General features: G+C 38.1%; 1 protein-coding gene across 2 annotated transcripts in view; it reads right to left on the reverse strand.

Moving 5' to 3' along the window:
* Window positions 1–26,737, reverse strand: part of stk32c (serine/threonine kinase 32C) — a 102,366-nt gene that overhangs the window by 7,949 nt on the left and 67,680 nt on the right. For both annotated transcript variants that reach the window (XM_008430412.3, XM_008430413.3), the window contains 8 exons: window positions 21,168–21,341; window positions 13,764–13,801; window positions 12,197–12,286; window positions 11,098–11,201; window positions 10,711–10,827; window positions 6,832–6,957; window positions 5,421–5,549; window positions 160–227 (listed from right to left, as the gene is read on the reverse strand). In XM_008430412.3, the coding sequence (XP_008428634.1) occupies window positions 160–227; window positions 5,421–5,549; window positions 6,832–6,957; window positions 10,711–10,827; window positions 11,098–11,201; window positions 12,197–12,286; window positions 13,764–13,801; window positions 21,168–21,341 (846 nt within the window). The remainder of the gene's footprint in view (window positions 1–159; window positions 228–5,420; window positions 5,550–6,831; window positions 6,958–10,710; window positions 10,828–11,097; window positions 11,202–12,196; window positions 12,287–13,763; window positions 13,802–21,167; window positions 21,342–26,737) is intronic.

Consider the following 26,737-nt stretch of genomic DNA (forward strand, 5'->3'; position numbering starts at 1 on the left):
TGTGGAAATTCAACGCAAATATTGAAGGGAAAAATTTAAACATTGCATTTGTTTAAAACATTTGCTGTTTTTTTCTTCTATTTTTCCACTGTAGACGGTAAAAAAAGGGCCTTTTGTGACCCCTGTGTTCCACTTTCCGCCGTGTTTTCTTCCTCTTACCTCTCGCGGTTGAAGATCATGAACTCTTGCTGCACCACTTCAAGGCACTCCTGTAGGTAGTCGTTCTCCTGCAGGCGACACACACACAGTCTTCAACTTCACGAATCAGAGCTCGCTAACCTTTTCCGTCGTTTCAGAAAAGCCTGGATGGGTCGGCTCCCCTTCTAATGACGCGGCGTTTCGTCATTTCCAACCTTCGCGGTTGCTTTTAGGACGACTCGTGAATTGTTTGCGAGCCGTCCTCAGATTGGATGTTTGGCTTGGGACAAAAATAGAAGCTCATATTTTCAAAAGCACCCGGGGCCATGACAACGGCACGGAAAGGCTTCATAATTTAATAATCTTAGTAATAATGCAGCATGAGCACACACACACACACACGCACGCACGCACACACACACACACACACACACACACACACACACACACACACACACACACACACACACACACACACACACACTGATGGTAACAACACAGTCATGAGGGCTGCTTGATGCGAACAGGCTGGTTCTTTGATACGGAGCGGAAACCTCTGGTCTGTGGTTGAAAAACATCACAGCCGGTCTCAGGATGAAAACTTTGCAGCGAATAAACCCACAGATCCTCCTGAATTCAGTCTCCAGCGGAGATTCGTCACTGTTATCCATCTGGAACTTAATATTCCAGCGTAATCCTTTTAATTAGGAGAACATCTTACAGCAATAATCTTATAATGATCGCTAAATGTTAGAGGAGTAAATGCCATCAGCGCCGGCTATTCCCATTGTTGCATAATAAGCTGAAAATGTTTTCAATTAACTGATTAATCTTTTAGAAAACGGTCCAACAACGGCTTCGGATTCAAACAGTCCTGACTGACGGTTAATGGGGGAAATTAAACTGAAAATGAGAAAGGCGCACACAAAAGTTAACACCTGTGGATGCTAAATTAAAAGTTATAATAAGGCTCATTATGGAGAATAACTAACCAGAATGAAAATGTATTTATTCTGACTTGCTAGTTAAAAAAACAGTGTTGAGTCAAATCTGCTTTATTTTTCTGTTTTGCTACAAGCTGAAATGTGGAATACTGACAAAACATTGTATCTTATAGAGACGCTCATTATAAGCTTTGTACTAATTCATCACTGAGCTGCCACTGCACTTGTCTGGGCTAAAACGATTAATCAAATTAATCAAATTAATCGATTACTGAAATAATCGGCAACTAATTTAGTGATCAATTAAAAGTCAACGGGAGTTTACAGACTCTAAAAAGGGCCATTTGCTGAAAGAACAACATATCTAGAGCAGTAAATAAGCCAGAAAATAATGTATATAAACAATGTATAACTTTTATAAAAATGTTTACATATAAAACTGTCTCCATGTTGTGACACAAACAGATAATCTGTGAAATTATTAATCTCCTCCATGAGCCACTAAAGCCGCCTGAAAAAATGTACCAAAAACATCCAATCAGAGCCAGGAGGAGGGTCTTAGCGCTGCCAAACAAGCTCTTGCACTCGCTGCTAAATGTGCTAATGGAGGAGAAACAGCTTAATGCTACAGGAAAACCATTTATCTCCAGTTAGCGGTGGCTATGCTAACTAGCTTTTGCATTCATAACAGGCTACGCTAACTGCAACAAAGCCAAGAGCAAGTTGGGTGAAAGGGAATGAGCAGTGCCACATGGGGAGTGATTGACAGCGTTAAGGCCCTCCTCTTGGCTCTGATTGGTTATTTTTAGTTAGCACTTGCACTGTAAAAAAAAAGTCACTAATTTATGGTAAAATACCAGCAGCTGTGTTTGCCAGAAATTTACCAAATAAATACGGTAAAAAAAATACACTCAGAATTTTACAGTATAAATTTGTATTTTACTGTATTTATGCCAATATTTTGAAGTAAATTACTGTACTCTCTGTAAAACAAGTCTTTTTTTTTTTTTTACAGTGTGGGTGTGGAGGAGCTACATTTTTTCACAGATTATCTGCCTCAAAATATTTTATTTTCTTGAAAAAAATGTTATTTTTTTCTAAAATCAGCATAAAAATCCCCATAAAACTAGTGTACAAATGTGAAATGTACAAATTGTTGTTTTAATTTATCAAATCAACATTTTAAAATAGTTTTTTAGTTCACAAATTTTTCCTGTCACAATTTTACTGTTTATTACTGTTAAACATTGTTTTTTACAGTGCGCCTCTTTGCTGGAAATAACTATATTGATTTGTTGTGAATCGAAACTGAAACGGATCTATCTGTTCCGTAAAATGTCTCCAGACGACATCTGATGTGAAAACGAACTGCAGCGGCGCTGAATCCCGAATGCTGTTGAAATTGAACATATGATCCAGAATAAAAGCGGGTCAGTCATGCAGGAAGCTGCACAGTGTCAGCAGGTTACGCACTTCAACAATAAGTATCTCTTCATGCTCTCTACTGGAGCGCTCTTTTATTCATTTTGTTTGCAGAGCGGAGAATAGAAGCAATTCATATCAGCTGAGGGGAAAAAAATGGAGCTTGGCTCACCGCCAGACTAAAAATATGCAGTTTTGACAGGAAGTGCCTTACAGGAGACCTGAGCTGCATTATTATTATCCCAGACAAGCACAGACTCTCGGAGAATACTATTCATTTCAGCACGACTCCTGCAGCACTTATTGATCCGCTGCATACAAAAATTGGAAATTACGCAAACAAAGTATGCAAAATCTGATCAGTTTTAACAACAAAAACTGTTTCTTGATGTAAAAAGACAGCATGAGGCTAAAGATGTGGGATTTGCTGTAAGATGAAAAGAAATGACAACAGATGCAGTAACATCTTGGATCCCGTCTTCGTCCTCACAGCTCCCAAATCCTCCTACGTAACAGAACCTGCTGCAGTTATTCCTGAGGTAAGAACCGTTGCAGAGGATCATCTCTGTTACGTCCACCAAGGGCACAACATATCTGAGGACACGAGACAAACAGATGAGGGTTTAACAAAATATTTTATTCTTATTCTCTTCACGTTGATTTTCTTAGTTCAGATTCTTCTGATTTTCTGTAAAGAAAATAGCGTTAAAGGCCCTCAGAGCCCGTGTCCCAAAAAGTAAAAAAAAAACCCAAAAGTATTAACAGAAAGTTGGACCTGGTGAGCCGATCAAACAGAACAAAACGGTACAGCAGGGGGCCGACCCGGCACAGGGCCGTCGAACCCCTACTGGTACCGGACTAAAGCAAAAAAGAATCTAATGCAAAAGAAAGATCGAAAACAGAAGAACCGGTCCCACCAGGCCAAAATCACAAGAAAAGCAAACAAAGGCTAACAGAAATACCGCCTGGCAGGCTGGAAGGTCAGCTGCGGCCCACAGCGACTGGACGAGCGCGCCGCACCGCGCGGGTGGAGCGAGCGGAAAGGTGGAGCTCAGGCGGGAAGATGGCGGAACTCCTCAACATGCCGAAAGCCAACAGCGCCACAAATTAACGTAATTAAATGACCAAAAAGGAATTATCCAAACTCCAAAATAGATTAACAAAAGGTCATTCAACTAGCGTCTATAAGAAAACGAGGAAAAGAAATAGACAAAAATCATAATGTGCCAGAAGCACATAACAATCTCAAACATCCACTGATGAAGGATCAGACCAGCTCCGTCAAACACATTTTCATTTTGGGCCAAATCAAGATCCTGGACGCTCTCACATGTGCTGATAAAACCCCTGAACAAACTTTTAAAACATTATTAAATTCTTAAAATTTAATTGTATTGATCATCTTTTCACATTGATCAGTCCCTCCAGGGTTTTATGATTATTTCCAATAAAAAAATCAAACGTTTGTGGTACTAATTTACAAACATTTGTGATGACGGTAAGTTATTCCTCATCATTTGGATCATGGATTATAATTTGACATCAGTTATTGCTGTTTAGTACAAGTTAAGAAGCTAGCCTCTCTTAAACCCAAAAAATCTGCAATAAACTCAGAATTATGCATTAGCGCAAAAAAGTGCAGGAATTTGTTGATTTTGCCTGAATTTCCACCAAAATTTGCAAGAAACTGGACAGATTAACTGATGCGATCTGGCAGGAAGTAGATACAAATGTCTTGATTTGACTGATAAAATAATATTTAAGTAAACTGTTCTCCTCTAAAGTCTGGAGGGCCTCATAAAAAACTGTGACGGGCCGGATTTGGCCCCAGGGCCTCGAGTTTGACACATGTAAATTAGGCCGAACAATCTCACCGAGTCATAATCCTTTAAAGCCGTCAATGTGATTCGATTTTAACCTAAATGTAATTTAAATGTTTTCCTTTATCTTTAAGGAGACTTTTTGCTTTTTGTTCCACTAATTTGGTTCTCAATTTGTTTATAGATGCACCGATCAACATTTTTCACTTCTGATACCGTATCGTATCAGAAGTGAGGTATCGTACAATACGATACAGAAAAACAGTTCTGAATTTACTTAGTTTAAACACAAATGTAGTGAATTACTAATTTATTTTATAACTCTGCTTCAGTCCAGCACAATTAAATAAAACAATAATTTCACAAACAACTTTGATTTGTTCAGTCAGTGCAATTAGGAGAATAAAATAACAAATAAAGAAACTGAAACTGACAAAAACAATAAGTTGAAAACATTTCAAATTTAAGCTGAAACAAACCTTCAAAGTATAGAATTAAACCAAATAGATCTGCCCTCATGAATCGGACATATTTTCACCGATATCAATATCCTGACCGATACTGATGTTAATATCAGATCGGTGCATCTCTAATTAAATATTTAGTTCTAGTCTCTATTCTAGGAAATGTGTTGCTAACAGTAAAACTGTTGCTTTGTTGCTTTCTGTCTTATTTTGAAACATGTTTTAAATTAAAACAGGAATAAATGGAGACACCAGAAACCAGAAATAGACTCTGGATGGATGAAAAACATTAATATTGTAAAAAGATCTGATTGTATTGGATAAAAAGAAAAAATAAAAGTATATTACTGGACCTTATTCAGATTAGACTAGATTGTACAAAATTTAACTCCATTTCAGCGAAATTAGTTTTTGATGTGAACCAGATCTATTTTTCTCAGTTACCAAGCTTTGGCAATATATAAATGAAAATATTTGGACTGGAAACAAACTACGATGCACACATTCACTCACAACTTTCATAATTTTAAAATCTTCGCAGAAATGTTTGAGTTAAACTTTGTAAAGAATTGTCTTTGATGTTTCATGGTTTTTCACGGCTTGGTGTGTGCAGGACTGACTGACTGACTCACAGACTGTGAATCCTTGCTGTTGTCTCGAGAGCGGTTCTTAGCCAGCCTCTTCTTCTTCTTGTGGAGGGGTCGCGACTCCAGGATCATCTCCTCCAGCTCAAAGGTGGGGTCGCAGTGGAGCCGACCTTTCTGTGGGAGGCAGACGAACACCACATAATTAGAGAGACGCCAGGAGGAACTGCAGAAATGGAGTTTACAAGAACGGCTCACTTTAAAGGAGAACTTACACACTCAGATTTAAGACTTTTTAAGACTATTACAAACGACAAGGAACAGAAATTACTTATTTTATATCATGTTGACAAGTTTTTTAACCACAGAATGCATGTAGCATTGTACGGGTTAGCAACAGAAGTGGGCGAAGGCTACGCAAAAAAGCTAGCTAGCAAAGCCTTAATAGCAGCTAGCTAACGAAGACGTTTGAATGTGACTCAAACTTTAGCCTGATCAAAAAATGTCCTGTGAGAAAAACAACATATAAGCAATTAAATAGTCCCGACATGACAAAATTTAAGATGTGATTAACGTATTTCAAGCTAACTGACAGACTGCAGAAAAATAATTTTTGGTCCAGCTCCTTGCACAAACGACACATCATCAACATTTTTACACTTTTGCTAATACGCTGCAAAAATACCAAGTAATTTTGGTCCAGTTTCTTAGTGCACTAAGATTGGCTAAAACAAAGCCAACCTGCAGGTAACTTTTCAGCAAGATAAAGAAAATTGTTTTAAGTAAATAATTCCTTAATATTGATGAAAAAGGGAAAGTTTCCCCTGGCAGATTATTTCACTTTTACGCAGACATTTTTCCCATAAGTGAAATAATCTGCCAGAGCTGAGGAGTTTCTGTAAGTTTGTGTTGTCATAATTTAAGTAAACTTAAAGAGTATTTTTTCTCTGCTGCTTTTAAAATGGCCCACTTGTTTAAAAAAAAAAGAAAAAACACAGCTAGATGTTGTTTTTTTTAAAAGTAATAAATTAATGTTTTTCAGTGTCTGGGAAAGAAAACCTATTCTGAAAGCCTTCAAATGTAATGCGACAAATCGGCAGGCACTGCCTTCCACCTAGCAAGCCGAGCCTGTTGCCTAGTAACCCCAGTGGAACTCCGTCGTCTCCTAGCAACCCAAACAAAACTCCAGCACGTTTGGTCAGCTATTTTATCACTGAACAATAGCTGCTGGAAAAGACAAGTATTTCCTGGTTTCTTGTTGGTTTTGCAGGAGGCTCTACTTTTGCTTTTCAAGAGGCCCTAAAACGGCTCATTCTGACAGTATAGGCAGAAAGGACCAGACTAAAACCTCATTTTCTAAGAATAATTTTGTAACGAAACTATTCATGGAAGCATAACGGGTCAATTTTAGACACATGAATTTGAGATAAAATATTGATTGTTTTAAAACATTTCATACATTAGGAACGAATCCAGGTTCCATCTTCTTCTCATACACGGCGTCCCAGTTGACGGCGGCGAGGTACGGAGACGTCTGCATGTCAGACAGACTGGAAAACCGATGCTCTGGGTTCACAGTCAGCAGCTGGAAGGAACACACACACACACACACACACACACACACACACACACACACACACACACACACACACACACACACACACACACACACACACACACGCCTTGCCAGTTCAAATATCACCTTCACAACTTCTCTCCATCTCTCACCAGTCACTTCATTCTGAGCGCTGAAATACTTTGCAGGTGTGAAGTAAAATGGAGAAAGAAAGAAAAGACGTGAAGTGGCTGAGCTGTCAAAATGTTTCAACATTTTGTTTCTAGTTCCTTATCGCTTCCCTGATTACCTTCATAAAAACACGTAACTTTGGTATTTATGAGCTAAATATTAAATATGAGCAGAAACCTTTGCTCAAAGTTCCTTATTTTTTTTGCTTTTCTTGCTTCAGTCATTCATATTCAGGCAATTTAAAAGCAGCTGAATGAAAATAACATCGTTACAGTGTAGGATTGATCTGTTGGTTATTTTTTCAATTAACTGATTAATAATTGGAAAAGCAAAAGGTTCTTAATAGGAGAATTTTACACAGTTTGAACAAGGTGAGGCCAAAGCTGCCACTTGTTGATTTCTGGGCAGAACAAATTTAAAACAATGAGTTTTTTTAATCTTAATGAAATATTTATATATTTTTGTACAGTTTTGGCTCTGACTGCGTTGTTCTTTCAGCAAAATGACCTTTTTGTGAGTCTTTGTGCTCCAGTTAATGATTAATCGATTACTAAATTAGTTAATGATTGTTTCAACAATTGATTAATCACGATTAATCGTTTAAGTCCTACATTAAACCAACTATTTTTAATTAAATTATTTCTATTTCCTAATTGACAACAAGAATTTGCACATTTTTACTTATTGTTTGGAATAATTTCCTTTTAAACTGATTAATTTGTGATTTGCAAACACACCTTTTCAGTTCTACCTTCAATATTTTGTGAGACAAAGAACAAAAAAAAAAAAACCACAAAATGAAACAGTTTAACATGTGAAGAGAGCCACGGACTCGGGTTCAGCAGATGAAAACTGTGACTCTCAGTACGGCTGAAGAGGAAAAATTAATTTTGAATTAAATGTTAAAACTGGAGGTAAAACAGGAAACTGGTAGAATTAGTTATGGTTTCTGCGTCAGCTCGCCACAGGAAACTGACTGATTATCTCTTCAGTTGAATGCGACGTCATTTCCAGAGCAAACCTTCAAAAATTCCCGTTGGAAAACATTTGATGCAGGAAAACTGCTGCAGCTTTTCCATATGCAAACAGAGCTGCTTTTTTCCCCCAGAGAGCCTGAAAACCAATAAATATGCTGTTTGTATTTTAATAGCGTGCGTCGTGTTTCATCCTTCACCTGGGGCTAAACGCAGGAAGTGATAATGGGAAGTGGCTTTGGTTGTCATGCTAACTCTCTTCCTGTGCTTTATTTTCCTCCTTCGGTTGCAGGATGATTCACTTTTTCTCCTGCAGGGCAGGTTAGGTGGAATCCAGACACGCTAATCGATCAGCAGCCGAGCGGAAGAGACCGTCTCTGCGTCCAGAGCGCTTCGTCATCCAGACGGACAGACAGCGCACTGTAAAACATCCTCTGGAATTTATTTCCTCTGTTTACTGGAAGACTTTTACTGAAACCAGCAGAGAGACGAATAAACGTCTGCAGGATTCCGCATCTTTTTGACACTAAGTGAACAATTTACAGGTGTTATTGTACGTCTTTTCCAGGGTTTCTGCAGGTTTTCAACTCACATTTAAATTTGTTTAAAACCCTTGTGAATTAAATTTATACAACAAAACATTAGGGTCATGCTTGGAAAGTAAAATAACAATAAGATTATAAATAAAGTCATGATATCACGTGGATAAAGTCGAATTCAGAGAATAAAGTATAAAAAATACTAGAATATTTTGAGAATAGTCATAAAATTACAACTGCATTCTTGTAATATTATGACTTCATTCACGTATTATTTCAACTTTATTCTCATAATGCTAAGACTTTACCATGATAATTTTATATTATTTTATGGCCCCAATACTTTGTTGTAAATTTAAGACCTGTAGGGAGACAAAAATTTATTTTATATATATATATATATATATATATATATATAACACTATTCCACTGTTCATTATTTCTTCTTTACTATGATCTAATTTTACTTTGTTGAAGATCTTTGTATGCAAAGTTATTTGTTCTAAATAAAGCACATTTTACAAAATAAACTCAAACTTTCTCTAGACAGAAAAACCTTGCAAAAGAAAGAAACAGCAAAAAGCTACACAGAATATAGGAGATTAAATAATCCTGTCACAACATTTAAGGGCAAATTACATTTTTAAAAATGAATTTAAGACATTTCAAGGCCTCAGTTTTAGTTAAAACAATTTAAGACATTTTAAGGCCCCCTGTTTCCAAGCGTTAATGCTCAGCTGGCTGGCTGTATTCCTTGGTGTGCTGATTATTAACACATAGATGTATGCAGAAGAGGAAAGAGGTGACTTTTCCTCTCATGCATGTTTCTCTTCCCATCTGTCGCTTTTTTCCTCGGATGCCCTGGAGGTCTCGACTCTTCCCGTTTCCCTCCAGCGATGTTCCCCCTCTCAACACAAACCCTCTCCTCCCTCCTCACTCACTTTCCATCTGAGTGCATCACCTCCAAGTCCGCACCGATCGTCTTTCCGAGGAAGACTCGGTAACTTGGGATGAGATGAAAATTCGATTAGCACTCCGTCATACTTTAATTGATTCCCTCTTTAATAAGTAGTGTAATTAGTTAGAGCGAAGATCCATCGCTCATTAAATTTTAGGGATGCAATGAAAAAACACAGAGTCCCCTTGAGGTTGGGAAGTTGGTTTCTGTAACGTCAGCGATGCAGAGAAAGCTCAACTCCACAACAGCTAACCCAAAGACTCAAGGTTAATTACTGACAGATAATACGCCGCGCTGCAGGGAGTGTTTGCTAGTTTTTCTCCGAGAAGACAAAAGGTCAGCGCTGACTAAAAATAAGATGATGAAATCTCCACTGACATTTCCATGTAACTGTGAACTCTGCTAAACTTAGTGTGAGGAAAGATGTTTTCTTTTTATACTCAAATCGCTAAAACGCTAAAAAATGCTCTTTAAAACAATCTAATGTTAATAAAACTGCAAATACCACAGCTTCTCAAATTATGGTTTTGCAAAAGAAATAACTTTAACACAAAATCTTCCTATGCTGCTATAATTTGGCAAAAGCTTCTTTCCTGGAGGCCAAAATGTACCAAACAGCTTGAGGTCCTAAATCAAATCTTTTATGTTTACAAGGAAGACAAATGGATTACCTGGATTTGTTTAGAGCCAGAGTGAAGAGACTGTACACAGAGTGTACAGGTACTCATAAAATGTAGTTTTCTGAGTGATTTTATGAAGCCAGTTTTGTTTTTTAGGAAACAAACTTTGGATTCAGGTGAGGCGGTTTATCCAGTTCATGTTTAGTTGAACTGGTGAAGGTTTCTGACGATGCTGTGGGATTACAGCGATAGGTTAGTCCTCATCTGGGCAAGTCCCAGTTCTCAAACACCATTCTCCATCTGCTGAATGCAGCGTTCCCAGTAGAGTTCAGACTGGGAGTCTGTGGTGCCCGATCCAAACCACCAAATTACCTGGAGGACAAGCCTGAGATGAACCCGACATACTGAACCACCTCCAGACCGCTGACTTTGCTTTCTGCTGGTTGGATGTATTATAGATGGATGGATGGATGGATGGATGGATGCTCAGTGTAACTCACCTTCCTCAGCAGTGCCACCAGGTCTTTGGGCCAGGCTGGGCTGTACTGGACGCTCACCGTGCTGAAGAGTTGGATCAGAGACTCCACCGAGTTGCTGGCATGGATATCGTACGGCCGCTGGGTCCAGAACCAACAGAAAGAAAAGAACGATCAGAATGAACAAAACAGAAAAAAACGAATAAAACAGAACAAACAAAACAGGCAAAACAAAGAAAAGAACAAAAGAATGAATAAAACAAACAGAATAAACAGAAAGAAAAGAACGATCAGAATGAACAAAACAAACAAAGCGGAAAAAAAGAACAAATAAAACAAACAGAACAAAGCCTTCAGAACCTCCTGAATGCTTGTTCAGCATCTGCCAGGCTGAAACCCAGAGCGCCTCACCCATCCACGCAGCACCTCAAAGGCCGTCACCCCCAACGACCACCAGTCCACTTCAAAAGCGTAGCCTGTGCCTCCGCTGACAAACGACTGGAAGATCTCTGGAGCTGAAGGAAAAGCAGAAAAATCAAGTCTGGAGCAGAAAAAGATCTGGTTTTACCAACTAAAACACACAAATGAAGAACAAACAGCTTTTACTTCCTTTTGGACCTTCAACAAAGAACCTGCAGCCAATCGGTGGAGATTTCAGCTCAATGTGTTTGATACATCAGCTTTTTGTCATTTAAACTATTTAAACATGTTAATAATCGACTTCAGTACCAAAATGTTAATGGTGGGATTGTTTTTTTCCATCAGTGGTTTTTGTTCATTTTAAAGTATTGCATTAGAAAATGCTGATGTTCAAAATAACTCATATGTTTTCTCATACAAGCTTTAGGAGGTTTTTGGCTTTTCCCAAAACAGAGGACATGGAAACACATTTGCCGAATAAATTCTGACAAACTTCCCGACCTACAGAGGCACGAAAGCCCAAACCTCTTCCTTTTTCTAAGATGTGTGGTTCATGCTCGTTTAACCTCTACTTCCTATTTATTACATTCAAACGTAACATCAACATCTGACTCAATTCGTCTGGATCAAGCCAGAAGATGCAACCACGCCAAATTCACATTTTCGTTTTTGCAACATTTTAAATTCGCTTGACGACTGGATGTAAGCAGCTACAGTCTATTTGGGTTTCCAGTTGAGATTCTTTAAGATTTATTTCCCCGGTTCAACAGAGCAAACTGTCACAGCAAAAACCGATCGATGCTGTAAAGTTTGCAAAACACATTTGTGTCACGATCGAAACGTTTGTTAAAAACAACTCCAGGAAAATAAGCAAACGGGAAAAGAAATGATAAAATCCACATGGTTGGATGCCAATGATTCCACTTAAAGACTTTTTTGATCCTGGATACTTCAGTTTTAGAAACAAACCTCAATCTGTGGTCAAAGTGGCACCAGGCCAGTTTTCCTGCTCCACTCTTTTCTCAGAGCGCAGCTGTTGCTGCAGAGAAGGAGCAGCTATTTAAAGGACACAATGGCGGATCAGTGTTACCCATGTAGGGCTTGGTTCCAGCCAGCGCCGTGGCTCTCTCTCCGTCCTTTATTATGGTCGCTATGTTGAAATCTGTCAGGTGAGCGTGACCTGAGGAACAGAAACAAAGGACAACATCGCTCATATATTTACTTTGTGTTAATGCCGGGACTTTAATGTGTTGATTTTGATTAATTAGTTAGAGACGCCGTCACTACTTTCTACATATTTATATTCAAAATGCCTTTCCTGAGAGCAAAGTGGAAATCACATTCCTTGTTTATGTGCACAAGCTGGGAGATCAGAAATATTCAGCACCAACTTTTAACAGGAAAACATAAAAAAAACTGTTTTTTTTACTGTTACTCCAGAATGTAAACAGAATAAATAAAAAGTGATGCTTCGGTGAACCGGGTCAGTGTGAACTCATCGTTTTGGACTTTTTCGTATCGTCACTGTTGTGACTCATCAGGAAGAAGCACATTTTTTAAAGTAATGATGGATTTTTCTGCAGCTGGAAATGTGTTCCTCTGGATTAAACACCAAAGGACTGGATTACGTAACAGAATAAAAGAGACATTGAATACAAAGTAAAGTAAGAGCTCTGAGTTTAACATCGTTTCTACTCAGGATTATTATATAAAAATATAAAAGAAAACGTTTGAAGCAAACAGACACCCGGTTTCGGTTAAATGAAGGTCTTATTTGACTATAGAAGACTTTGGTATGCAGATGTTTGTGTTAGGACTTTTTCTAATACCGTTTATAGAGATGATCACATTGATGATGATCAGTTATGCACAATTGATTACTTTTAAATACTATTTCAAAAGGAGAAAGTATGTAGAGTATGCGCCTAAAGTAGTAGTGTCCAAGTTTTCTGGCCTTTCCAGGAATCCCAGCGTTTTATTATTTTCAAATAAACTTAAAAACTTGTTTTTTCTGTAATTTTTTCTTCAGTTTTGACAAAAAAAAATCACAATATTTCAATGAAAAAAGAAAACTACAGCTCTTTTTGTGTGTGTGCTTTAAGCAACAAGAACACTATTTTCCAATCTCCTCGTTTATTTAGTTAATGAACTACATAAACTTCTGCTGCTCGTTAAGTCACATGCTCTATGTTTTCCTTTTCAATGTAAATTCAACTTAAAGCGAAAAAGATGATAAAAGACAAACAGGTTTTCCATTTTAATTCCTCAGGATCTGTTTTTAGACGCCTCGTATCAGTGAAACTCGTATATTCAATTTTTAAAATCAATCTGCATCCAATCCCTGAGCTGGAAAAACAAAGTTATACCATCCTTGATTTCTGTTGAGGCCCACAAAACGGCCCCCGAACCACACTTTGGACACCTTTTGTCTAAAACATGCAAAAGGAAACAGCTTTGGGTTCACAAAATAGTTTATAGTGGATGTCAGAATATTTTTCAATAAAAAAATCAATTCTTGCAGAGAAAGTATGTTAGTTTAAATGTGTTGCAAACTTTGAATTATTGTAATTTTTTTAAAAAAAGGATTGTTTACACAAATTGAAGTTAGAGCAGGAAACAGCAGAACGCAACTAAAAACAAATCAGTCATTTTCTTACCTTGTTCATCTAAAAGGATATTGTCCGGCTTCACATCTCTGAAAAAACACAAAACACAGACGTGATTGAATCACCTTGACATTAAGACACAGTTAAATGAAGCTTAGCAGCTCTTACAGCCTCTTTAAAGTCCAACCAGAGCAGTGAAGGTTGGGTTTCATGCTCATTACATTAACTAAACGTGTTTGGTCTGCTCTGCAGCCAACACATTCTGAAACCGTGCTGCAAGATGTCATCACATGTGGGAAAGCCTGGGATTAGATATATACAGTATGTGTAGATGTGAAAGTCTGTAGGAGGTGTGTTGGAGGCTGATGCATGTGTGAATTACGTGTTGGTGCAATATTGTGTCAGTAAGAGCAAAAGAGGGAGGAGATTCTTTCATTTCGAACGCCGCCGGAGGCACTTTAGGTGGAACGATATCTGCAGGTTCCCTCAAAACAAGCGAGTTACAGACGGGCTGCGTGCGCCAAACACATGACTTTCGCCAGGCGCTTCAGAGTGAACACGCTTGTTGTATTTAATCACGGTTCACGTCACACTGCAGCACGGAAACACAGGCAGCTTCCAGAGAGCGTCTGACAAAGACGCTGAAGCAAAAGCCTTGAAGGAGAGAGGAGGAGGAGCGGAGACAACATACTGCTGGATCTTTATACGTTAGGGTTTCATCACAAATTCAGTTTTTAAATTAAAAGTTTGACTTTTAAATAGATCCCAGTTTTAAAATCCCTACACTGGCTCCCTGTAGCTCAGAGAACAGACTCTAAAATACTTTATTTGGTTTGTTAATCGCTGAACCACATCACATTAAAGATCTGCTGTTGTCGTAGCAACCTTCCAGACATCTCAGGTTCCTCTGGTTCTGGTCTGCTTTGCACCAGAACCAGAACCAAACATGGAGAAGCAGCATTCAGCTTCTACGCACCACAAATCTGGAACAAACTTCCAGAAAACTGCAAAGCAGCCGAAACACTGAGTTCCTTAAATGGAGATTAAAATCCACCTGTTTAGCCCACCTTTGATTACGTGGCGGTTTCTGACAACCGCCCAGGGTGGCATCTTGTGGGGGCTGGCATGAGCTACCTAGAAACAACCAATCAGAGCCAGGGGGCGGGACTTAACGCTGTTAATTATTGTCTGCTACGTGTTGGATCTATGAAAGCCTGCCACGAATGCTAAAGCTAGTTAGCGGGATGACAGATGGAACAGTAAGTTGTTTCTCCACTATTAGCACATATAGCAATCCATACACAAGCCTGATTGGCAGCGCTGAGACCCTCCTCCTGGCTCTGATTGGTTGTTTTTGGTCGGGTGCGGTGTACGTCTTCAGATGGCAGTAACAGTTCAGGCAGGAGGTGGAAGAGACCGATTTTTTTTTCTCAGATTATCCGTTTCATATGACATGTTGACAATTTTAACAAATATGTAAAAAAAACTACATAATTTTAACAAAAGTTTCAAACTGCAGCTTCACATCCAGTAGTGATTTATTGACATCAGTGAGACACGAGGAAAAAGCAACACGAGGACTTCTCTGGTTCCTCCCTCCCCCTAATAAGACTAATTTTACCTCCTTGGGCACGGTGACAGCTGACTGTTGCTAGGAGACCAGAGACCCGTCTTCGTTAAGTTGGTGCAAAAAACAAAAAAATGGCAAACTGTATCCTACTGTCGGCAACTTAAACGCTGGAGCCGCACAGGCCACGGATCCCCGGCGATGGGATTACGGCTCCGATCCAGCAGGGACAGGCTGGTAAACATCAAAGCGTCGCTCACTTATCATATTAACATTCCTGAATGAGAAATCAGCGACAGCAAAAGCAAACAGAGGACACTTGGAAGGAGTAGGACATTTCCCACATTTACGTGGATGTGAAGCAGGAAGCAGAGATGATAACGGACTGCTGGGCGCTGCAGCGGTGGGTATATTTTTACAGCATGTACCTCTGTCTGAGCACCTAAAAATAGCTGCAGATACACATCGGCAGGGGTGCATTCAATCATGTGTTAAGAGGCGGGCGGCAGCTCCTGAGCCTGAGTTACAGAAAACGGGTTTATTTCTAGCTCCGTATATCTAAAGTTGGAATCTGGAGGATCTGTTTGTAAAGAACGGGAAGCAGTCGCTATTGAAACTGTTTCTAATTCACCTCTTTCTGCACATAAAATCCTGGTTTCAGGTAAACAAACATCCCACCTCCCCAGGAATCGGTTGCAGGCGAGGAAATGTGAGACTGAAAGCTGGAGGCAGATTGAAGGAAAAAAAGGAGTCAATGGATGTGTTGAGGAGCGAAACCCACTCGACGTGTGAAAAGCTCGTCTGTTCCACGCTGACGACTCGACAAGCCATTAAAAGCGGCGCTGGAAGAACATGAAGAGGAGGAGGAAACAAGGAGAAATCCCACAGAGCTGCCATTGATTCCACGCTTTACAGTGAAACCGATGTGAGTCCTGATTCCTGCACATCATGTGAACACTGCAAAAAATTAAATATTACCAAGTCTTTTTGGTCTGGTTTTAGCAGAAACGTCTTAGTGCACTTGAAATATCCATCCATTTTCTTTACACCCTTGTCCCTCAGTGGGGTCGGGAGGGTTGCTGCTGCCTCTCCAGCTAACGTTCTGGGCGAGAGGCGGGGTCACCCTGGACAGGTCGCCAGTCTGTCGCAGGGCAACACAGAGACACACAACCATGCACACACACACTCACAGCTAGGGGCAATTTGGAGAGGCCAATTAACCTGACAGTCATGTTTTTGGACTGTGGGAGGAAACCGGAGTACCTGGAGAAAACCCACCATGCACAGGGAGAACATGCAAACTCCATGCAGAAAGACCAGGGCCGGGAATCGAACCCAGAACCTTCTTGCTGTAAGGCAACAGCTCTACCAACTGCGCCACTGTGCAGCCCGCACTTGAAATAATAATAATAAATTAACTTACCAGGAAGTAGGAGCTTATTTTAACTGGATAATTTCTAAATATTGATTAAAAATGCTGGTTCAATAACCTGCCAGTGGAACCAGAACTTTTTTAAAATCAATATTGAGAAATTAAAAGTTAGTTTTATCTTACTTCAAGTATATTTAGATATGTGTACAATAAACTAGACCAAAACTATTTGGCATGAGTTTGTGTTTTTGCAGTAAACTTCTCATACACTGTAAAAACATAAAATCTTACTCAGTATTTTTTATCTATAGTGGAAACATCTTAGCGCACCTTAAATAAAAAAACTACCTAAGAAAGATATAGTAGCTATTTTAACTAGATACTTTCTTAATATTAATTTTAACAGTACTAGGTCCATTGGTTAGTTATTTCACTTATAACAAGACATGTTTCCCATGTTATAAATTACATAACCTTAGTGAAATCAGTAAAAATACTTATAATTATCAAGAAATAAAAAATAAAAAAAATCACTTAAAAGTTACTTGTAGTTAGTAAACTTGAAATAAGACAAAACTAAGATGTTTTATCTATAAATTAGACTAAAATTACTTGGCATGAGTCTCTGTTTTTGCAGTGAATTCTCATACGCTCATAAAATTCTCATAAAATTTTACTAAGTATTTTTGCCTAGTTTCTAATATCTTATTAAACTTTAAATAAGACAAAATTAAGGTACAATAATGTTAAACAAGCTTATTTATCTTGCTGAAAAATTATTTTTAGCAAGATAAATAAGATAGTTTTAACTAAGTAATTCTTGAATATTGATTTAAAAATCCCAGTTTCACAGTTTGTTCAGTAATAACGTGACATTTTTCACTTGTTATAAGAGAAAAAAAATCAGCAGTGGATCTTATTAATCAATATTCAAGAATTACTTACTTAAAATGAGATTATTTATGTTGCTGAAAACTTATTTGTACCTTGGTTTTGTCCAATTTCAAATGTAAAAAGATATCTGTACTAGAAATTAGACAAAAACACCTTGAGAGATTTTTTGTGCAGTGTAATTTTTTCAACTCAGAGTTTTAGTTGCTTTAACTTTAACTTCTTGTAACTTTTATGCAAATTATCTGCTGCTGGCCACGTCACAAAAACTCAGTATTTACACTTTATATAAGTGGAAATGGAATCAAACCTACAAGAACGCAGCAACTGGTTTCTGGATGGCAGCGTGGGTTGCTAGGTGATGGGCGGAACTCAGCTGGGGTTGCTAGGTTACGGTGCAGCGCCTATCAGTTGTGACTTAGTAAAGTTTTTTTCACACGGCTTGTTTTCCAGACACCAATAGACATTACGTTATTGCCAGAAAATGGCCGGATGTTTTTTTTTTTTAGGATATTGAACTATTTCTAGAAGCAGTTGAGACCCAAATGGAAGAATAAAAACACACAAAATGTGAATTTTGTGTAATGGTTTCCCTTTAAGTGACCATTTCTATGTCTGGAGCGAATCAGACGTTTCTTAATGCCCTGTAAATAAATGCGTTTTCAACAAAACAATTGTCAATCATAATTTTTTTGTAGTATTTGACACAAAAAATGCCCCAAAAATAAACTCTAATGTAACTTTCTAGAGTCTTCAAATGCAGTGGCGGGTCAGAGAAGACAGAGATACTTTTCCATTTTGATAAAAAAGAACAGCAGATTTGTTCTGGAACTTATACTAATTCGTACAGTATTGTATTTGCATCTTATCTTTCTTCATAAAAGAACAAACCCGTCACATTTCACCAGAATACTATTTTCTGCAGAGCAGCATCGTTTCATCCCCTCTGTGATTAGCAAGAGAACCAAACGCTGCTTGTAAGACAGATCGAGGAGAAACACTCATCTCATACAGATCACTTCAGAGGAAATACAACCGAAACTCCTCACAACATTAATAATGCAGGTACACATGCGCACACACCCCCAAGTTGTTTGAAGGTAAAAATGTGGCCCAGACGAGGTTTGGAGCAGCATTCAGACAACGTTGGAGCCATCTGTGGCACTAAATCAGCAGTCTGCTGGGATCGCCGCTCTTTTGCTCACCAAACTGCAGACGCTGTATTGCTGAGCTCAGCGTTTCTGTGCAGAATAAACTACAAACTGCAGGCTGAACTGATTAAAGATGATACATGGCCGTTCTTCATTTAGAGAAGAGGAACCCCACAGTCTGACCCACATGACCAGAGAAACTCATTCAGTAGCTAAATATGGTTTTATATTCTGAGAAGCCTCAATATAATCTGTTTCTCCTCTATGAACACTTTATTATAGAAACACTTTTTCACAACTATATGAATAAAATCTCAGATGGCTTTTAATTTATCATGTTGATCTGAATAGATTTACTTCTTTAATAAATAAAATGTGAATCTGAAAACTGCACGTCGACACATTCCTAAGATGTGTCAAAAAGTGTTTTGTTGCCTAAAACATCGTTTGGAAATAAAGAGGTGGTGATTTTATTTGTTGCCAAAGTCACATTTGGCAAAAAATGACTTTGTTCTTTATTTTTGGAAGGTGAAAATATTAAAAATTGTTTGACATTATGATGGAAAATCAGAACATATCTGTTAGAGGCAGATACGTTTTCACTGTACTTCAGCTTTGATTTTACTAACGTTTGACAGAAACATAATATTCCCATCTCCATTTTAAAAATAATAAGAAAAAAAACCCCAGAAAACTTTATTCATTTTTAAAAGTTGGTTTTAAAAGATCTAAAAGAAGAAGAGAGACTCAGATCTTCTGGAAAAATCTTCTTTTGATTTGTTGCTTTTACAGTACGAACTGAAGGTAAATAAAGGAGGGATTTCCAGTAGCAGTCAGTCTTGCAACAAATCTGGAGAGGCCTCTGACTGAAGACTGTTGTTGTTTGACAGTTTCATGGCCACCATTAGACGCCAACAGCTCAATTTCCAGACAGTAGAGAGAATATTTCACAGAAACATGTTTGAGTGATACAATCAGTCGTTGGTTAGCGCTGCTAATCCACCTCGTTTGCTTTTGCTGCTCCTTTTTAAATATCTGAGACGTTGGAGTCAGAGATCAGAGATCATCAGAGCCTTGCCCGTTAAGAGATGGTTTGAACTTTTAGGTAATATTTGAGCTTTTGAGATGCTAATCATCTGCTCCCAATAGTAACAAAGACATTACCTTGTTGCCATGGTTACGCAGAGGGAGTAGTTATCCAACCAAAAGTTTCCGAACAAAAACAATAGATAGGAGGATGCTTATGCTCTGCCTGGAGTAAACGACTCAAGTTGTGCGAAAACACACAACAGGAAACAGTAGTGACATCTAACAGGAAGTGAGCTCAGACTGGATGAAGGTGCGAAACATCCAAATCATGTTTCTGTCATAAAACTGTCTGCAGCACGGCTCAGAAAGGAGAGGCGACTTCACGGCTCTGATAAACTAACTACAGGAAAAACAGATTTTCCTCCATCTGCACTCAGTCTTAAAATGTAATCCGTCCTGTTTCAGCTGAAGACGGAGGAGCAAAGCAAGGTGGAGCATTAATAATGTTAGTGCAAGCTGCTGAATACAAAGACACAAAGCCTCTTGAATGCTGAAGCTGCCACATGTAACCTTGACTGTTTCTTTTGAAGTATTTCTTTGTAGATCTGCAGTTTCTGCTCCTTTGAAATGATTTAACAACTTAACTTAGTTTTAAGTTATAGTTGGACACGTCTATCTGTAAAAACTGAGGATATTAGGTCAAAACCAAAATGATTAATCGATTTAATTGTGATTAATCGATTATTGAAATAAAAGTCTATTAATTTAGTAACTGCTTAATCATTAACTGGAGTTTACAGATTCTAAAAATAGCACTCAAAGCAGTAATTAAGCCAAAACGGTACAAAAATTATATAAATTTTTTAGTTAAGATGAGAAAAACCTTTGTTTGCAAATAGTCTCTACCCAGAATTGATCAAGTTTCATTTTTAGCAGAGTTTCCTTTTTGTCTCCTTTCACTGTCCAATTATCAACACAAAAAATAATGGATCTATTAGTTGACAATATACTTTAGTAATATCATTTTAGTTTTCTTGTTTAAAAAAATAATGTAATTATTTGCTTATTTGCACGTTTTGGTGTATTTTATATTGTGTAAAAAGGCTTAGTTGGTGGAATGAACGCAGAATGTGCCATTTTTTAAATTTGATTAATCAACTAATCGTCAAAATAATAGATTATTAAAATAATCGTTAGTTGCAGCCATAGTGCATAATCTGAGAACAAAAGATGTAATATTAATCTTGCTGTTGTCATGAATAAGTCACAACTTTCACTTTAACTTAAAGTTGCTCATTTATACGGCAGTTTTCCGTTTTTGTTACATAAGTCTGCAAAAACGGCCAAAATGAGCTAAAACAGTCATTAAAATGTAGCTGCGGATAGAAACCAAGCCTTTTCAAGCAACAGAAAACCAAAACAAGAGGTAAAAGGTGAGTGTGCACCTGTGGATGATGTGCTGGCTCTGCAGGTAGTCCAGGGCCAGAGTCATCTCACACAGGTAGAGCTTGACGGCGTCTTCGCTGAACTGGACGTTCTGCTGCAGGTGGTAGCGCAGGTCTCCTCCCAGCAGGAGGTCGACCACCATGAACATGTCCTCCTCGTCCTGGAAGGAGTACCTGGGAGCAAACACACCGCTCAGTGACGCGGCCAAGGGAACGCAGACGGCGCTCCAGCAGAAGCACAAACACAGCAAACGGAAAGCAGGGCTGCATGCAGAAAGCTTCTAACCAGGATCCTGATGGGTTAGAAAGCAAAACACAACCAAGTCATTTATCTTAGTACAGCTGAAATAAAACAAAAGTGACTTTTTGGCAACAATAATTCATTAATACTGATTAAAATACTAGTTCCATTGGCAGATTATTTTATTAAACAAGACATTTTTACATGTTATAAGTAAAATAATCTACTTGTAAAGCTAATACTTTTTCATTAATATTAAGGAATTATTGTTTACATCTTGCTGAAAAGTTATTAATAAGTTAGTTTCATTATATTTCAGGTGCGCTAGAAACTAGACCAAAAATACTTGGTAAGATTTTGTGTTTTTGCAGTGTATGAAGACCGTCCTCATCTTCTCTCCATTGGGCAATAAATCTATTTTATCGATTAATCAAATTTCTGGTTTTTGAATATATAAGTTTTGGAAAATCAGAATTTCTTTTTTTTTCAACAATGCACTCTTTGGGTTTCTGTAGTTCAATGATCAACAGTCGGGCCACCATTTTGTTTAAGAAGGTTGTTTTACAGCTTCTATTTATTTACACTTTGAATGTTTAGATCTGGATAAAATGATTTTATTATCTTTTTTTTAAGGAAAATAAAGACATAATGTTAAAAGAATAAAGTCAGATGACAAAGTCAAAGTAATACGACAATAAAGTCCTAATATTACCAGATTAAAATCATAATATTAGGAAAACTCCAACACAAAATAATAAAAAAATGATCCAAGCTTTTAGTTGATTTCTGCTGTTTTTCTTGTGTCTGAAATAAATGCTAAAGGCTAAATGTCCCATAAATAGATATTCTCTTTTAATAGTTAACTATCATCAGCGTAAAAAAAGATGTTTATCCAAACTAGTCGCTGTTGACATTTGTATTTCACTCAGCCAGATTCTAGCTTTAAAAAATGAACATCATATTCATCTGGGCAGAGAAAATCCTCCCTCCATATTGTCCTTTTCTGGAAATATTTGCTGTTCCATCACATCTGAAAGTGAAAGCAAGTTTGCTTTACACAGAGTTTTATGCTGTACGCCGCGCATCATTCAAGCTGTCGAGACATTTCTGCTGTTCATCAATAACCCCAGAGTGAAAGTCTGAAGCAATTGTTTCCTTGTTTCAGTGATTGATTCTGTGTTTGCATCGTTCTTGGCTGCGGTTTACAGCAACTCTGCTTCTTTTGTCAACGCAACAATAACATACCATGCTGGAGACCGTGGCTATTCCTGCAGCCGGTGATCTTTATCTGGCCTTCATTTTTCCACAGCCAAATCTCAGCTGCAGGGTTTATTCTTTTTTATGTGCATCCAGATACACAATGTAACAGACAAAGACACAAACTATTTAAGATATTAGCTTATTGTGTTCTTTGGGCTTTTGTTAAACTGTATAAAATCCTATTGGCAGGCTTGAAATCACGCTAAACACATCCATCTATCTATTGTTACATGCCAGTTATGAACAGAAGTTCTGCTTCCTAGAGTGGGGGTGTCCAAAGTGCGGCGCAGGGGGCCTTTTGTGGCGCTTAGCCTGATTTTGTGTGGCCATCAAATGCAGATGGAGATTTTTTTATTGGGAATCAGGCTAAAATTATTACCAACAATTTTATAAGGGAAAATGTCAAGAACAACATAAAGCATTCATCTTTTTACGATCAAGTTTTTATAATAAGTAGAATTATGTGCATCCAGAAACTTTTTGCTGCATCCAAATTAGCTCTCATCTAATTTATGAAGTTAGGCCCAAAGCAAGCGCTTTGAAAGAAAATGACCCAAATCTTGTTCTTACAACAAGAACAAATTCGCTCAATCAAGCCAAAATAAACAGTTTTTAAACTAAATGCCATTTTCAACACAGTATATGTGCAAAATCCTTTTTAAAGGTGACCTATTATGTTATGAGCTACAAAAACATGCTCAGCTTTTACACTTGCACGTAAAAATGGCAGAAAAACCAGCTGACCAAACATCCTTGAGGTCATCTTGATATTATGTATCTGAATGTAAAATGTACACATAGTTTTATTTTACCAATTTATGTATATATTTAACTTTTGTTTTTTATTTACTTTATTTATTGAAGATTGCAAAACCTCAACACTAACCTTGTCAAAGTCTGTGGTTATTCTTTATTATGTTATTGCTATATTTGTCATTGTGTTAAAGATCCTCTGTATGTTAATGTCATTTGTTTTTCAAAAAATCTGGGGTTGCTAGGTGATGGGCGGAACTCTGCTGAGGTTGCTAGGCGACGGGCTGGGCTTCTATGGTTGCTAGGTGACGGGCAGTGCCTTCTGGTCGGTGCGTTACATTTGGAAGATTTTTCAATCATGTTATTTTCCAGACACCAGAAAACATTAACCTATAGCCAGAAAACGTCTGGATGTTTTTAGAAAAGTTTTGATTGTACAACAAATAACATCACTTTACTACAACACAAAAAGACTTATTTGCTTAATGTTTGTTTTTTTTCTTGTCCTGAGAGTACTTTTAACTCAACAACTTTGTCCCACATGAGAAAGTATTTTAATTGTCCTGGAGTTTCTGAAAGCAGAAGAGAGACCTTTCATTTATCAGGCTGCTTTTTTACGGACTCAGCTCTCAGGTTTTGTTCATTAGCCAGACTCTCTGTCCACTGGCGCCCTTCACTTCATCTTTTTTTTTTTACTTTACGTAGACTCTAAATCTGAACCCGCGCTCACCTGGAGACCAATTTAAAGCTCTCTGAACAGTTTTGTCAGTCAGACGTACAAATCATGCAAGTCAAATTAAAACGCAGCCCGCTCAGTGACTATTTAGATTCACTCCGAACAAAACATCAAACCACAAAAGTGAACAATTAAAGTAGAACAGATGCTGATTACTCAGCCAAGTCGAATAAAGACAGATTAATAACTTAATATCCCCCAGGTGGGAAAACAATCCGAGCCTCTGTGATTTCTTTTATCAAACTGGGCTTCGTGTGATTGCGAGCGAGCCAGTTCTTTATTTTCTCATCAAAGCTCTTCTACTACGGTGATATTACTTCTATTTATAGCAGCAGGTTTCCTCTATATCCTCAAGTCTGGCCATGAACGCACACAAGGGCATTCTGATTGCTCATATTTAGCCGTGATTTCCAGCCAAAGGGGCGGATGTTTGCAACGGAGAAAAGCAGAAAATTATTTTTTGGCTTCAGGAGGGAAGAAAACACAATGATTTCATAGTACCGATTTTATCCACCTGCAGTAAAATACATAAAGGCGTGTTATATATATTTAAAAAAAACAAGAGGAGTACATATCCACCAAAAACCTTTTGAGGGTAATCTCAGAAATTTTCTAGAAAAGAAACAAGGACATCTCTGAGCTTGAAATGTAAAACATTTGCTCAAAAAACTCAAACATTTTCAGATTAATCTCATAAATTTTCCAGAAAAAACAAGGACATTTCTGAATTTGAAAACTTTAGACAATTTCCAAAATTAGAAAAGTTTTAACTTTTGAAACGTTCATGTTTTTTTTATTTTTGAGATTAATTTCAAAATTTCTGACTTCTTTTTCCTATAAATTTTAAACTTTTACTCAGAAATTTCCAGACTTCTTTTTCTAAACAATTTCCGAGATGAATCTCAAAATTTACATTTTAAATTTTTTTTTTGTAAATTTGCTACAAAAAAAAATCTAATAATTTTTTAGATTAATCTCAGAAAACTTCCAGAAAAAAACAAGGACATTTCAGAATTTAAAAAGTTGAAAATTTGCTAAAAAAAAAAAAAAAAACAACTCAGAAATGTTCAGACTAATCTCAGAAATTTTCCAGAGAAAAACTTCTGAATTGTGAGATTAATCAAGCAAATTTTCAACGTTTCAAACGTGGGAATGTCGTTCATTGTTCATTCATTTTTAGGGGAATTTTGCTCCTCCTTTTTTTCTGTATCTATTGGCCCTAATGTACCATCATCAGTGGCGCAACTACACCTTATTCAGGTGGATGCGAAAACATAAATCGCCCCCCCCCTCCCCCCCTGAGGGAGGGAAAGTCAGTGTGAAGGAGCGACAGTGTCGTAAATCGATGTAGCGTAACGAGGTAAATGTTACGGAGCGTAAGGCGCGCTGAGGTTTATGGGAAAACATAATCGGCGTGCTGCCCCCTCCAGACGGGGTTTTGGCGCCCCCTCTGGTGCTGCGCCCCTATGCGCTGCATACCCACTTTTTGCGCCACTGACCATCATAATAATGAGATTTATTATATAATTGGTGGAAGTTGGTTTGCAAAACCCTGAACTTCATTTTCCGCGCTGCTGCTGCTGCGCTGTCAGGAGGAAACGGCTCTTCAGCCGCCTTCATCAGTCACAGTTATTCCACCTGGCCTGACCTTTCAGAGATCGGCTTCAGTATTGAAACAGACGGACGGCCGGTCGGCCGCGGGACGCTGCTTGCCGTTGGCTCGGCCACCTTTTTAACACCTCATCGTCAGACTCAGCTTCTCGCCGTCCTGCTGACAGATGAGCTCCCTCCGAGACAAACCCCTCGCTAAAAACGAGCTTCCCGGCCTGCAGACTGCGGCGTCTCTCTCTCTCTCCCCGGTTGTCACTTCCTCCCTCGCTGCGTCTGAGGTGACAGGGAGATGTCGGATAACGGCCAACAACTGGAGCATATAAAAGAGCCGGCGATGACAAGCAGTGACACTTTCAGGGCTCTTCCAGCGGAAAAGTAGAGAGAGGAAGCACAATTTAATCCCCCCATCTTTGGCATATCTTACCTTCAAATCAGCACAATGAAACTCCTAAAATGTGTCGGTTCTGAGAATATCAGGAGCCGACTCTCCGGTTATTGCAAAAAGTTGAACTTAGAAAAATGTGGGCTGTGTGGATGATTAGTTTTTTCTGAAAATAAAGACGCTTACTGCAGTGTTGCTCTGATTGGAAGCAGACTGAGGGGCAGATTACACTGCAAAAACATAAAATCTCACCAACTTCACCTAGTTTCTGCAAATATCTTAAAACAAAACAAAACGAGTAACTTTTCAGTAAGATATAGGAGCTTATTTTAAGTCAATAAATCCTTGATTTAAAAAAAAAAGTACTAGTAAACTAGTGGATCTAGTATTTTAAGGAATTTACTTAAAACAAGCTACTATATCTTGCTACTTACAAGTTAGTTTCGTCTTATTTCAAGTGATTTACAACACAAACTAAAAAATATTTGGTAAGATTTTGTGTTTTTGCAGTGTGGGTCTTTCAACCGGGCCGAATCCACACAGAAACAGTTTACAAAACAACAAAAAAATCAACCGTCTTCCATGGC

The sequence above is a fragment of the Poecilia reticulata genome, chromosome 15 (genome assembly GCF_904066995.2).
Source record: "Poecilia reticulata chromosome 15, P_reticulata-male-v2, whole genome shotgun sequence".
Lineage (NCBI taxonomy): Eukaryota > Metazoa > Chordata > Actinopteri > Cyprinodontiformes > Poeciliidae > Poecilia > Poecilia reticulata.